Here is an 11,139-nt window from a genome sequence, read left to right on the forward strand (position 1 = left end):
CAAATGGCATAGTAACGTAGCAGTACATGCCGAAAGGTGTGATGAAAGAAGTCGCGAGCTGGTCGGACTCTTTCATCCTGATCTGGTGATACCCCGAGTAGGCATCGAGGAAAGACAGGGTTTCGCAACTAGCAGTGGAATCCACGATTTGATCGATGCGAGGCAGAGGGTAGGGAACCTTCGGACATGCTTTGTTTATACCAGTGTAGTCTACACACATTCGCCATTTCCCTTCTTTCTTTCTCATAAGCACAGGGTTGGCAAGCCATTCGGGATGGAATACCTCTTTGATGAACTCTGCTGCCATTAGCTTGTGGATCTCCTCGCCTATGGCTCTGCGCTTTTCTTCGTCGAATCGGCGCAGAGGCTGCTTCACGGGTCGGGCTCCAGCTCGGATATCTAGTGAGTGCTCGACGACCTCCCTCGGTATGCCAGGCATGTCCGAGGGACTCCACGCAAAGACTTCGGCGTTTGCGCGGAGAAAGTCGACGAGCACCGCTTCCTATTTGGGGTCGAGCTCGGAGCCGATCCGGATCTGCTTGGAGGCGTCGTTGCTGGGGTCGAGAGGGACGGATTTGACCGTCTCTGCTGGCTCGAAATTGCCGGCATGACGCTTCATGTCTGGCGCCTCCTTGGAGAGGCTTTCCAGGTCGACGATGAGGGCCTCAGATTCGGCGAGGGCCTTGGCGTACTCCACGCACTCCATGTCGCATTCGTACGCGTGTCGGTACGTGGGGCCGACGGTGATGACCCCGTTGGGGCCCGGCATCTTGAGCTTAAGGTAGGTGTAGTTGGGGACGGCCATGAACTTGGCGTAGCATGGCCTCCCCAGCACTGCGTGGTAGGTTCCTCGGAACCCGACCACCTCGAACGTGAGGGTTTCCCTTCGGAAGTTGGAGGGAGTCCCGAAGCAGACGGGTAGATCGATTTGTCCAAGGGGCTGGACGCGTTTCCCGGGGATGATCCCGTGAAAAGGCGCCGCGCCCGCCCAGACCGAGGACAGATCGATCTGCAGGAGCCCGAGGGTCTCAGCGTAGATGATGTTGAGGTTGTTGCCTCCGTCCATGAGGACCTTAGTGAGCCTGACGTTGCCGATGACGGGGTCGACAACGAGCGGATATTTCCCCGGGCTCGGCACACAGTCGGGGTGGTCGCCCTGGTCGAAGGTGATGGGCTTGTCGGACCAGTCTAGGTAGACTGGCGCCGCCACCTTTATCGAGCAGACCTCCCGACGCTCTTGCTTGCGGTGCCGAGCCGAGGCGTTCGCCATTTGCCCACCGTAGATCATGAAGCAGTCGTGGACCTCGGGGAACTCCCCCGCCTCGTGATCCTCCTTCTTATCGTTGTTGTGAGCCCTGCCACCTTCCGCAGGTGGCCTGGCCTTGTGAAAGTGGCGCCGAAGCATGGCGCACTCCTCAAGGGTGTGTTTGACGGGCCCCTGATGATAGGAGCACGATTCCTTGAGCATCTTGTCGAAGAGATTGGCACCTCCGAGAGGTTTCCGAGGGTTCTTGTACTCAGCGGCGGCGACAAGGTCCGCGTCGGCGGCGTCGCGTTTCGCTTGCGACTTCTTCTTGCCTTTCTTCTTGGTGCCGCGCTGAGTGGACGCCTCGGGGACATCTTTCGGCTGGCGGCCCTGGGGCTGCTTGTCCTTCCGGAAGATGGCCTCAACCGCCTCCTGGCCAGAGGCGAACTTGGTGGCGATGTCCATCAGCTCGCTCGCCCTGGTGGGGGTCTTGCGACCCAGCTTGCTCACCAGGTCGCGGCAGGTGGTGCCGGCGAGGAACGCGCCGATGACATCCGAGTCGGTGACGTTGGGTAGCTCGGTGCGCTGCTTCGAGAATCGCCGGATGTAGTCCCGGAGAGACTCTCCCGGCTGCTGGCGGCAGCTTTGGAGATCCCAGGAGTTCCCAGGGCGCACGTACGTGCCCTGGAAGTTGCCGGCGAAGGCTTGGACCAGGTCTTCCAGTTGGAGATCTGCCCCGAAGGCAGGTGCTCCAACCAGGCTCGAGCGGTGTCGGAGAGGAACAGGGGGAGGTTGCGGATGATGAGGTTGTCATCGTCCGTTCCACCCAGTTGGCAGGCCAGCCGGTAGTCCGCGAGCCATAGTTTCGGCCTTGTCTCCCCCGAGTACTTTGTGATAGTAGTCGGGGTTCAGAACCGGGTCGGGAACGACGGCCGTCGTATGGCCCGGCTGGTTCGGGCGAGGGACTCTGATCCTCCCCGCTGTCGTAGCGTCCCCCATGCCTGGGGTGGTAGCCTCGGTGCACCCTCTCGTCGAGGTGGGTTCGACGGTTGCGGTGGTGGTGCTCGTTGCCGAGGCGACCCGGGGCCGCAGGCGCTGTGTTGCGCATGCGCCCGGTGTGGACCGAGGCTTCCCGCATGAATCGGGAAGTCGCGGCGCGATGCTCCGAGGGGTATCCCTGCCTTCGGGAGGCAGAGCTTTCGGCCCGTCGGACCGCGACATCCTCCAGGAGATTCTTGAGCTCTCCCTGGATACGCCGCCCCTCGGTGGTTGATGGCTCCGGCATCGCGCGGAGAAGTATTGCCGCTGCAGCCAGGTTCTGGCCGACCCCACTGGAAGCCGGTGGCGGCCTTGCCCTGACATCGTCGGCGATGCGGTGCTGGATGCCCTGGGGTAGATGACGCGCTTCTCCGGCCGGAGCTTGGCCTGCCCATTCCTGCCCGATGTCCCGGCGGAACGGCTCAAGTGTTCCTGCTCCCTCGTTGAGCCTGGCCTGCATCTCGCGGATTTGCTCGAGCTGTGCGTCCTGACCCCCCGCAGGGACTGGGACCACAGCTAGCTCCCGAAGGATGTCAACGCGAGGCGCAGGCCTAGGGGGATCACCGTTTTCTGGTATACCAAGATGGTTGCCTTCGTCGGGACCCCCTAGATCGACGTGGAAACATTCACGACTTGGGCCGCAGTCCTCGTCGCCGAAGCTGCGGCTACCGTCGGAACAGTCGGAAAGGCAGTAGTCGCATGCGGCCATGAAGTCCCGCATGGCACTGGGGTTACCGAGTCCGGAGAAATCCCAACAAAAGTCGGGCTCGTCATCTTCCTCGGAACCCGAGAGCTCGTAGGTCGAGACGGCTGTCAGTCGGTCCTAGGGTGACCGCATACCGTACCCCGGAGGGTTTGGACACGCCTCTATGAAGGCTTCCACCGAAGCGAAGTCGCTTGGCGGGTCGAGGCTGAATCCAAAAGGCACGAGATGGGAATCGGCCGGTACCTCCTGGTCGACGGGCGGTGATGATGTCGCGTCAGGGGCAGACTGCACCGTCGTCTCGGGTACGAGGGTGACGCTCAGCAAGTCCTTTGCGAGCGTGCTGGCGTCGTCCGTCCGCTTGGAGTTGGCGTGTTGCGGGAAACGGCGCTCGTCTTTGTCTAAGACGCGAGGTCGATGCCCGAGGTGTCCCCTGTTGGGGCGCCGGCGCCGTCGACTCGCTCGACAGCCGACGAGGTGCCGCCTCCCTCTTGGCCTAGGTTGCCCCGCCTCCTCCTCCGTCGGCGGGGGAGGCGACGGGACAAACCCGAATGTTGTTCTTCCGCCACGTGGGGAAGACGTCGTCGATTTCGCCGCCGGCGGGCGGGTTGTCGGCCGCCATTGTCGCTGTTGCGCGGCGGGGAAGGAGTATCATGTCGTAGCTGCCGTCGAGGGACATGAACTCAAGACTTCCGAAACGGAGCACCGTCCCGGGCTGGAAAGGTTGCTGGAGACTACCCATCTGGAGCTTGACGGGAAGCTGTTCGTCAACACGCAGCAGGCCCCTACCTGGCGCGCCAACTGTCGGCGTTTCGACCCCGGGGGGTCCCTAGACCGACGAGTAAATTGTCGCCGCGTGTCCCAGCCCAGATGGGTCGGCGCGAGACGGAGCACGAAGGGGGGAAAAAGGGAGGCAGGCGTAAAGGGGAAACTCGCGGCCTTCGTGTTTGTCCTGCGCCCAGATCGGGTGCGCTTGCAGTAGGGGGTTACAAGCGTCCGCGTGGGAGGGAGCGAGAGGCCTGCACGCGCCGTCCCGTCCTCTTCGCGCGGCCAACCCTCTCGTACGAGTGCCCTGGGCCTTCCTTTTATAGGCGTAAGGAGAGGGCCCAGGTGTACAATAGGAGATGTAGCAGTGTGCTAATGTGTCTAGCAGAGAGGAGCTAGTGCCCTAAGTACATGCCGTCGTGGAAGCCGGAAAGGTTATGGCACCCTGTTCATGTGATGTCGTGGCCGTCGGAGGAGCGCTGGAGCCTTGCGGAAGGACAGCTGTCGGGGCTGTCGAGTCCTTGCTGACGTCTCCTTGCTTCCGTAAGGGGCTGAGAGCCGTCGTCGTCATGGAGCACGCGGAGCGCCATCATTATTTGTTTACCGGGGCGAGCCAGATGGGACGCCGGTCTTGTTCCCCGTAGCCTGAGCTAGCTAGGGGTAGGATAATGATGGCCCCCCCTGTGACGTGGTCGGTCCGAGCCCTGGGTCGGGCGAGGCGGAGGCTCCTCCGAGGTCGAGGTCGAGTCTGTCTTCCGAGGTCGAGGTCGGGTCCGAGCCCCGGGTCGGGCGAGGCGGAGACCATCGTCTGAGGCCAAGGCTGAGTCCGAGCCCTGGGGTCGGGCGAGGCGGAGTTCGTCGTCTTCCGGGGCCGAGGCCGAGTCCGAGCCGTGGGGTCGGGCGAGGCGGAGTTCGTCGTCTTCCGGGGCCGAGGCCGAGTCCGAGCCCTGGGGTCGGGCGAGGCGGAGCTTCCTATGGCGCCCGAGGCCAGACTTGGCTGCTGTCAGCCTCTCTCTGTCGAGTGGCACAACAGTCGGAGCGACGCAGGCGGCGCTGTCTTCTTGTCAGGCCGGTCAGTGGAGCGGCGAAGTGACCGCGGTCAGTTCAGCTCTGTCGACTGGAGGGCGCGCGTCAGGATAAGGTGTCAGACCGTCCTTGCATTAAATGCTCCTGCGATACGGTCGGTCGGTGTGGCGATCCGGCCAAGGTTGCTTCTCGGCGAAGACTGGGCCTCGGGCGAGCCGAAGGTGTGTCCATTGCTTGAGGGGGCCCTCGGGCGAGACGTGAATCCTCCGGGGTCGGCTGCCCTTGCCCGAGGCTGGGCTCGGGCGAGGCGAGGTCGTATCCCTTGAGCAGACCGAGCCTTGACTTAATCGCACCCATCAGGCCTTCACAGCTTTGTGCTGATGGGGGTTACCAGCTGAGATTAGGAGTCTTGGGGGTACCCCTAATTATAGTCCCCGACAATCTTTATGCCTTGTTTACCACTGAACTTTTTGGGTAGTACTTGCTAGTGCTATATGTGGTTTTGGGCATTGAGATACACATTATTCATGATTATGCTTTTGTTATCAGTTGTTTTATTACTGTTCATGATAAGATCATTATGTTAATTGGAACATGGAGCGACCACCCGGGAAAACAGTGCTACCACAAGGGTTTAATGGGACGCCCTTGGCTGATTAATTAGGAAAGCTAGTGGAGGACTACCTTACCCAAAAGGGGCAAGGGCAGTAGGGGAGTGGTCAGTGTAGGGAGGTCCTTGGTTGATTTTGCTGCGATGACGGTCAGTCGAGGGATCCCTGCATTGGAGCTTCCTATAAACTGTAGCGGGTTTTCTGAAGCTAGTGAAACTTTGTAAAGGCCTCGTAGTGTTACCCTGCCTCGCTTCCTTGGTAGAGGTGTATGGGGCCCGTACAACCCCGTGGCAGATGGGTAACATGACTTGTGGGTAAAGATGCGCAACCTCTGCAGAGTGTAAAACTGGTATACTAGCCGTGCTCACGGTCATGAGCAGCTCGGACCCTCACATGATTAATTTATGGAACTAAATTCAATTTGTCATATGCATTGCATCGTAGGTGATGTTATTATTTTTGTTCTACTACTTAATCGGGTTGGTATTTACTTATACTTAGTAATTGCTAATAAAATTTTGACCAACTTTAAAAGCAATGCTCAGCTCTAACCATCCTTTTTGGTAAGCCTTACACTTCACGTGAGCTCCCACCTTTGGCGAGTTCATGCACATTATTCTCCATAACTTGTTGAGCGATGAACGTATGTGAGCTCACTCTTGCTGTCTCACACCCTCCCACAGGTCAAGAACAGGTACCACAGGATGAGGCGCATGAAGGATGCTGTGATGAGTTCGTGAGTGGTCTAGGCCGTCGTCTCCCAGTCAACTTTGGGTTGCTGGACCGTTGCCTCCTTATAATATAATTATTTATTTATTTTGTATAGAACTTCTGTTATGTAGTAAAGATGTGTCATTCGATCCTGTGTCATGATTCATCATATGTGTGAGACTTGGTCCCAGCACACCTGTTGATTATGTTCGCGTACGGGTCTTGGTGCCCCGAAACCCGGATGTCACACTGTTTGCTTGGCTTTAATTTATATCGGCTTCTATAGAGTGCAGCTGTAGCAATCCAAATAGCTGACGAAATAGTCGACATGAAATTGCAATTCTCGTTTTGAGAAATTAAACAGTTTCAAATCTAACTAAAATTGTAATTATGATATAAAATAAGCACTATTAAATTAATTGGGGAATATATCTTTATAGTAAATTTAGTTAGAGTTATAAACCTTAATATTGTTTATTATAATTTTGTTAAATTTAAGCTAGTTTGACTTCTATAAATTGGATGGAGAGAGGGAGTATGTATTGCATTATCCGCTGGGATTGTGAGATAAGCGTGGGCCTACCAACCACACATGTCAATTCTCGGAATTTCTCAGAAGATTGGAGACGGGCGTTCTCTTTTCATTTGGAGTTTTGGACTAGTCGAACTGACGAACTGGCAGAGCGTTCAGGATAGACATGGCTGCCACCTTTGCCTTCATCCCTCTCCTGCTACTGGTCTGCGTCCAGAGCGCGGCTCCTGTTCTCGGCTTCACAAGGAGCGAGTTCCCTGAAGATTTCGTCTTCGGATCCGCTACCTCGGCTTATCAGGTGACGGATGATCCCATCCGGGACTCCCGTGCATGGATTCATAGGGCTTTCTTGCGGCTCATCATAGGCAACTAATTCTTTATTTTGAAATGAATTGCTGCTCCAGTATGAGGGTGCTGTTGGTGAGGATGGTAGGAGCCCAAGCATCTGGGACACCTTCACTCACGCAGGTTCGCACGTCAGTCATCGGTTGGATTTCTGCCACTAGTGACAGTGATTCATGTTTAATATTGCATCGATTTTAGTTACCGTGCAGCCTGAGTGCCTGGCTGAAGTATTAATGCCACTTTTTCATCCTTGATAACAGGGAGAATGCCGGACAAAAGCAATGGTGATGTAGCCGCCGACGGGTACAACAAGTACAAGGTGAAATAAATTAGCTGCGAATCAGTTTTTCTGCTGGTATCGAGGTGCTGGTTTCTTACTATGCCTGTCAACTAACCTTTTGTCTGATCTCTATTTTTTTTATTGAAAAACCCTGGCATCTAAATATGAAAGTTGCTGTCTTAATTTTAACATGTAGTTTGTTGGGCTGACGTACTGTCACTTCTGAGATCAGCATGCTGAATTTTTCAGCATATGGAAAGGAGCATTCTTGATCTGTTTCTTGCTTTGATCTTAACCATCTAATGTTTTAGGACGATGTTAAGCTCATAATTGACAATAACCTGGAGGCATATAGGTTCTCTATCTCCTGGTCCAGACTTATACCAAGTATAACCATTTTTTGTGCCAAAACTCTATCATGTACCAAGCAATAAATTTCTAGGGTCGTCGATTAAACTTTCTTAATTAAATACACAGATGGAAGAGGTGCTATTAATCCAAAAGGGATAGAGTACTATAACAATCTCATAGACGAGCTAGTTACACATGGTATGCCTACTGCAAATAAATTTTGAATGGTATTTATATCTGGTAATTGTGTGAACATAAGCAATATGAATAACTATTGGGTTCTTCAGGTGTCCAAGTCCATGTTATGATTTACCAGCTGGATCTCCCTCAGATCCTGGAAGACGAGTATGGTGGATGGTTAAGTCCAATGGTTGTGTAAGATCCAGTAACTTTAGATGTTAGGGATATTTTCCCAAAATGAACATATCTTGATCATCCATGCTACCACAAAACGCAGGGAGGATTTCACGGCATATGCAGATGTGTGCTTCAGGGAGTTCGGTGACAGGGTTTCACACTGGACCACTCTGGATGAAGTCAATGTGGCTGCAATTGGGTCCTATGATAATGGACAAATTGCACCGGGAAGATGTTCTGATCCATTTGGAACAAAAAAATGTACAGTGGGGAACTCAAGTGTGGAGCCATATATAGCAGCTCATAACATGCTACTGGCACATGCATCAGCTACCAGACTGTACAGAGAAAAATACCAAGTGAGTAATCTTGTACCTGAAAACATCACATGTATCTTAACATTAGTGTTGTATTGTTTCTTTTTTTCTTGAATACACAGGAGAGCTGAGCATCGTTGCATTAGAAGAAGAAATGTACATAGTGTGCAAACACACACACCCACACACTTGTAATATCAGAATCTTTTTTTTTACCAAGAAATACTGTAGGGGAAGCCCCTACAGTAATATCAGAATCTTATACCGTGACATGTGAGGTTGATCCTTATAATAGATCTTACATTTGAACATGTTTCACTCATGATCCAAGGCATCAGTTTGTCTTCTAACTACACCAAAAACATTCCCTTTGGCTTTATATCATCAGATATTTACCCAAACATAAAATGATTGACCTGTAGGCTGTGCAAAAAGGAGTTGTTGGTATAAATATATATACAATGTGGTCATACCCACTAACAAACTCCACTGCCGATTTAGAAGCAACTCAAAGATTTCTGGACTTCTATTCCGGCTGGTATCTTCTTGACTCTTGTTGCATCACAAATGTGGAACATTTATAGAGATAATCGAAAACAATATGTATCGATTGTAGGATACTAGAACCATTGGTGTTTGGAGATTATCCAAGCGTAATGAAGAAGAATGTTGGTTCTCGCCTTCCGTCATTCAGTAAAGTTCAATCTGAAGCCATTCGTGGCACTCTAGATTTCATTGGAATAAACCACTATTATTCTTTCTATGTGAACGACCGCCCTTTAGAAAAAGGCATCCGTGACTTCTCACTGGACATTGCTGCTGACTATAGAGGTAAAACAGTTTGTCACTCGATACATGATTATCCTTTTATTGCTTGCAATTCTTTAGATACATTCCCTGGGACTTCTGATTCATTTATCTAGAGTCACACACACAATGGCCTACAGAAGTTCAAAACGGTGTCACATGGACCAAATAATTTGATGATACTTCTGAAACATATTCGCAATTTTATGAAACCTACAAGCTAAATGCTGTATATAACAAAACAATTATCTGAAACAGGTTCGAGAACTGATCCGCCAATAGGTCAGGTAAGGTTTTTCATCAACAATCTTCAGAAATTCGACATGATAGATACATCCCTTTTATTTTACTGCAGCATGCCCCAACATCTATTCCCGCTGATCCCAGAGGATTGCAACTTTTGGTAGAGTACCTGAGTGAAGCCTATGGGAACCTTCCCATCTATATCCAAGAGACAGGAAAGTCTATTTCTCAGTTGCAGGCCTCAAAATTCTAGTTCAGATAGTCTAAGAAGTACCTCTAAATGACTACGCAGATATATCTGTTTCCGAAAACAAAAAAATGGCTATTCAGACATCAATGTGATATATATATCTCTGTTTCTGGAACATAAACTTTGTCTGGTGAAAAGTACTTGATGTTTTCTTACTTTTCATGATCTTCAATGGCCACTTTGACCACTTCTCATGATAATATAACAAAGTTATATGACTACGAAAGGACCTTTTAAGACAGATCTATGCTATTTATTATGATTTTTATGCTATCAATCTATTATATCAACAGTTGTTGACAGTCAACAGTTATGTTTTAAAATTTTTTATCACATCAATATTTATGGACAGAGATACAATTCGACTTATACTTTCTTCCCTCTCCTTTCTCTCTTCAGGTTATGCAACCACAAACGGCAGCCTCCATGATACTGACAGGGTTGATTACATGAAGACCCACATAAGCAGCACATTGGCTGCTCTAAGGTGAGATATCATATCACAAAGAGTGACAGAGGGTTTTATGGTTCCTAGAAAGGTACCAAAATTATAACTCGATTAGCAGCTTTCCAAGGACGGTAAAAGGCACAATAGCAGAACTCAGCAATGTGTATCAGGCACTCGACAACTTTTCACTATCTGTTCAGATACAAGTCGAAGAAGTATTTTTCACAGAGATTTATCCTCACCCTGTTTTGACGTGCAGGAATGGGGCTAATGTGAAAGGCTACTTCGCGTGGTGCTTCCTGGACGTCTTCGAGTACCTGTCAGGGTTCATGTCGCAATACGGCCTGTACCGTGTTGATTTCGAGGACGAGGCGCTACCAAGGCAAGCAAGGCTATCTGCTCGCTGGTATTCTAAATTCCTAGAGAACAAGGGGATCCATGTAGAGGACGAGCTTGATGATGCGGGATCACACGTTGAGCAATAAGTTTTCTACAGCGACACATTGATCTGTACATCCTCTAGCGAGACTATTGAATACTACTGTGCGTTGCAATAAGAACACTTATATTAAAAAAACAAATTCCATCAAAACCTCTGTCCAGGACTCCAGGTAAACACCACCACAATATTAGGGACACGGTCCTGCCAGAACAAGGGACCGTTTGTACAACTCAAGCCCATATCTGCTAGAGTGTGAGGAGAAATTTCATTATTTGGGTCTTAATTCGGCTTCCTGTGATCTTTAGGGCCTGTTCGTTTTTCACGGATTCAAGCCCTGGAATAGTTCCTAGCCGGATTACTTCTCTAATTTATATAAATTTTGATGAGCTGGAATGAATCCGGGTTCATTCCTGAAGAAACGAACAAGCCCTTAGGGGGACTCAATTCATCTGCCTTCCAGTATTTGACACCCAGGCTCACCAACTCTTTAAACCGGGTGTTTCTTGGATGTTGGCTTACATTTTATTGATTTCCTGGTGTACACTACGCAGCTTATTTTAAAATTTTAAAATAAGTTAGATTATATAATCTGAATATATTATAATCTTAAATGTTTAGTTTAAAATTTTAAAAATTTAAAATAAGTTAGATTATATAATCTGAGTAT

The 11,139-nt window shown here is 50.7% G+C and overlaps 1 protein-coding gene across 2 annotated transcripts; it reads left to right on the top strand.

Annotated features, from left to right (window-relative positions):
• The first annotated feature begins 6,669 nt into the window (after window positions 1-6,669).
• LOC100216811 (uncharacterized) lies at window positions 6,670-10,755 on the top strand. 2 transcript variants are annotated; one of them, XM_008674045.4, is made up of 13 exons: window positions 6,670-6,930; window positions 7,037-7,100; window positions 7,238-7,296; window positions 7,569-7,644; window positions 7,735-7,806; window positions 7,896-7,983; window positions 8,066-8,324; window positions 8,705-8,820; window positions 8,899-9,113; window positions 9,348-9,376; window positions 9,445-9,547; window positions 9,982-10,069; window positions 10,290-10,755. In XM_008674045.4, exons 1-13 carry the CDS (start codon window positions 6,799-6,801, stop codon window positions 10,513-10,515), a joined length of 1,527 nt encoding a protein of 508 aa, XP_008672267.1. In that variant the 5' UTR covers window positions 6,670-6,798; the 3' UTR covers window positions 10,516-10,755. The 2 variants fall into 2 exon arrangements, with proteins under 2 accessions (XP_008672267.1, NP_001136681.1); NM_001143209.1 differs by lacking the exons at window positions 8,705-8,820; window positions 8,899-9,113; window positions 9,348-9,376 and having other exon boundaries at window positions 6,796-6,930; window positions 10,290-10,600.
• Window positions 10,756-11,139: the final 384 nt, after the last annotated feature.

The sequence above is a fragment of the Zea mays genome, chromosome 3 (genome assembly GCF_902167145.1).
Source record: "Zea mays cultivar B73 chromosome 3, Zm-B73-REFERENCE-NAM-5.0, whole genome shotgun sequence".
NCBI classification, from domain to species: Eukaryota; Viridiplantae; Streptophyta; class Magnoliopsida; order Poales; family Poaceae; genus Zea; species Zea mays.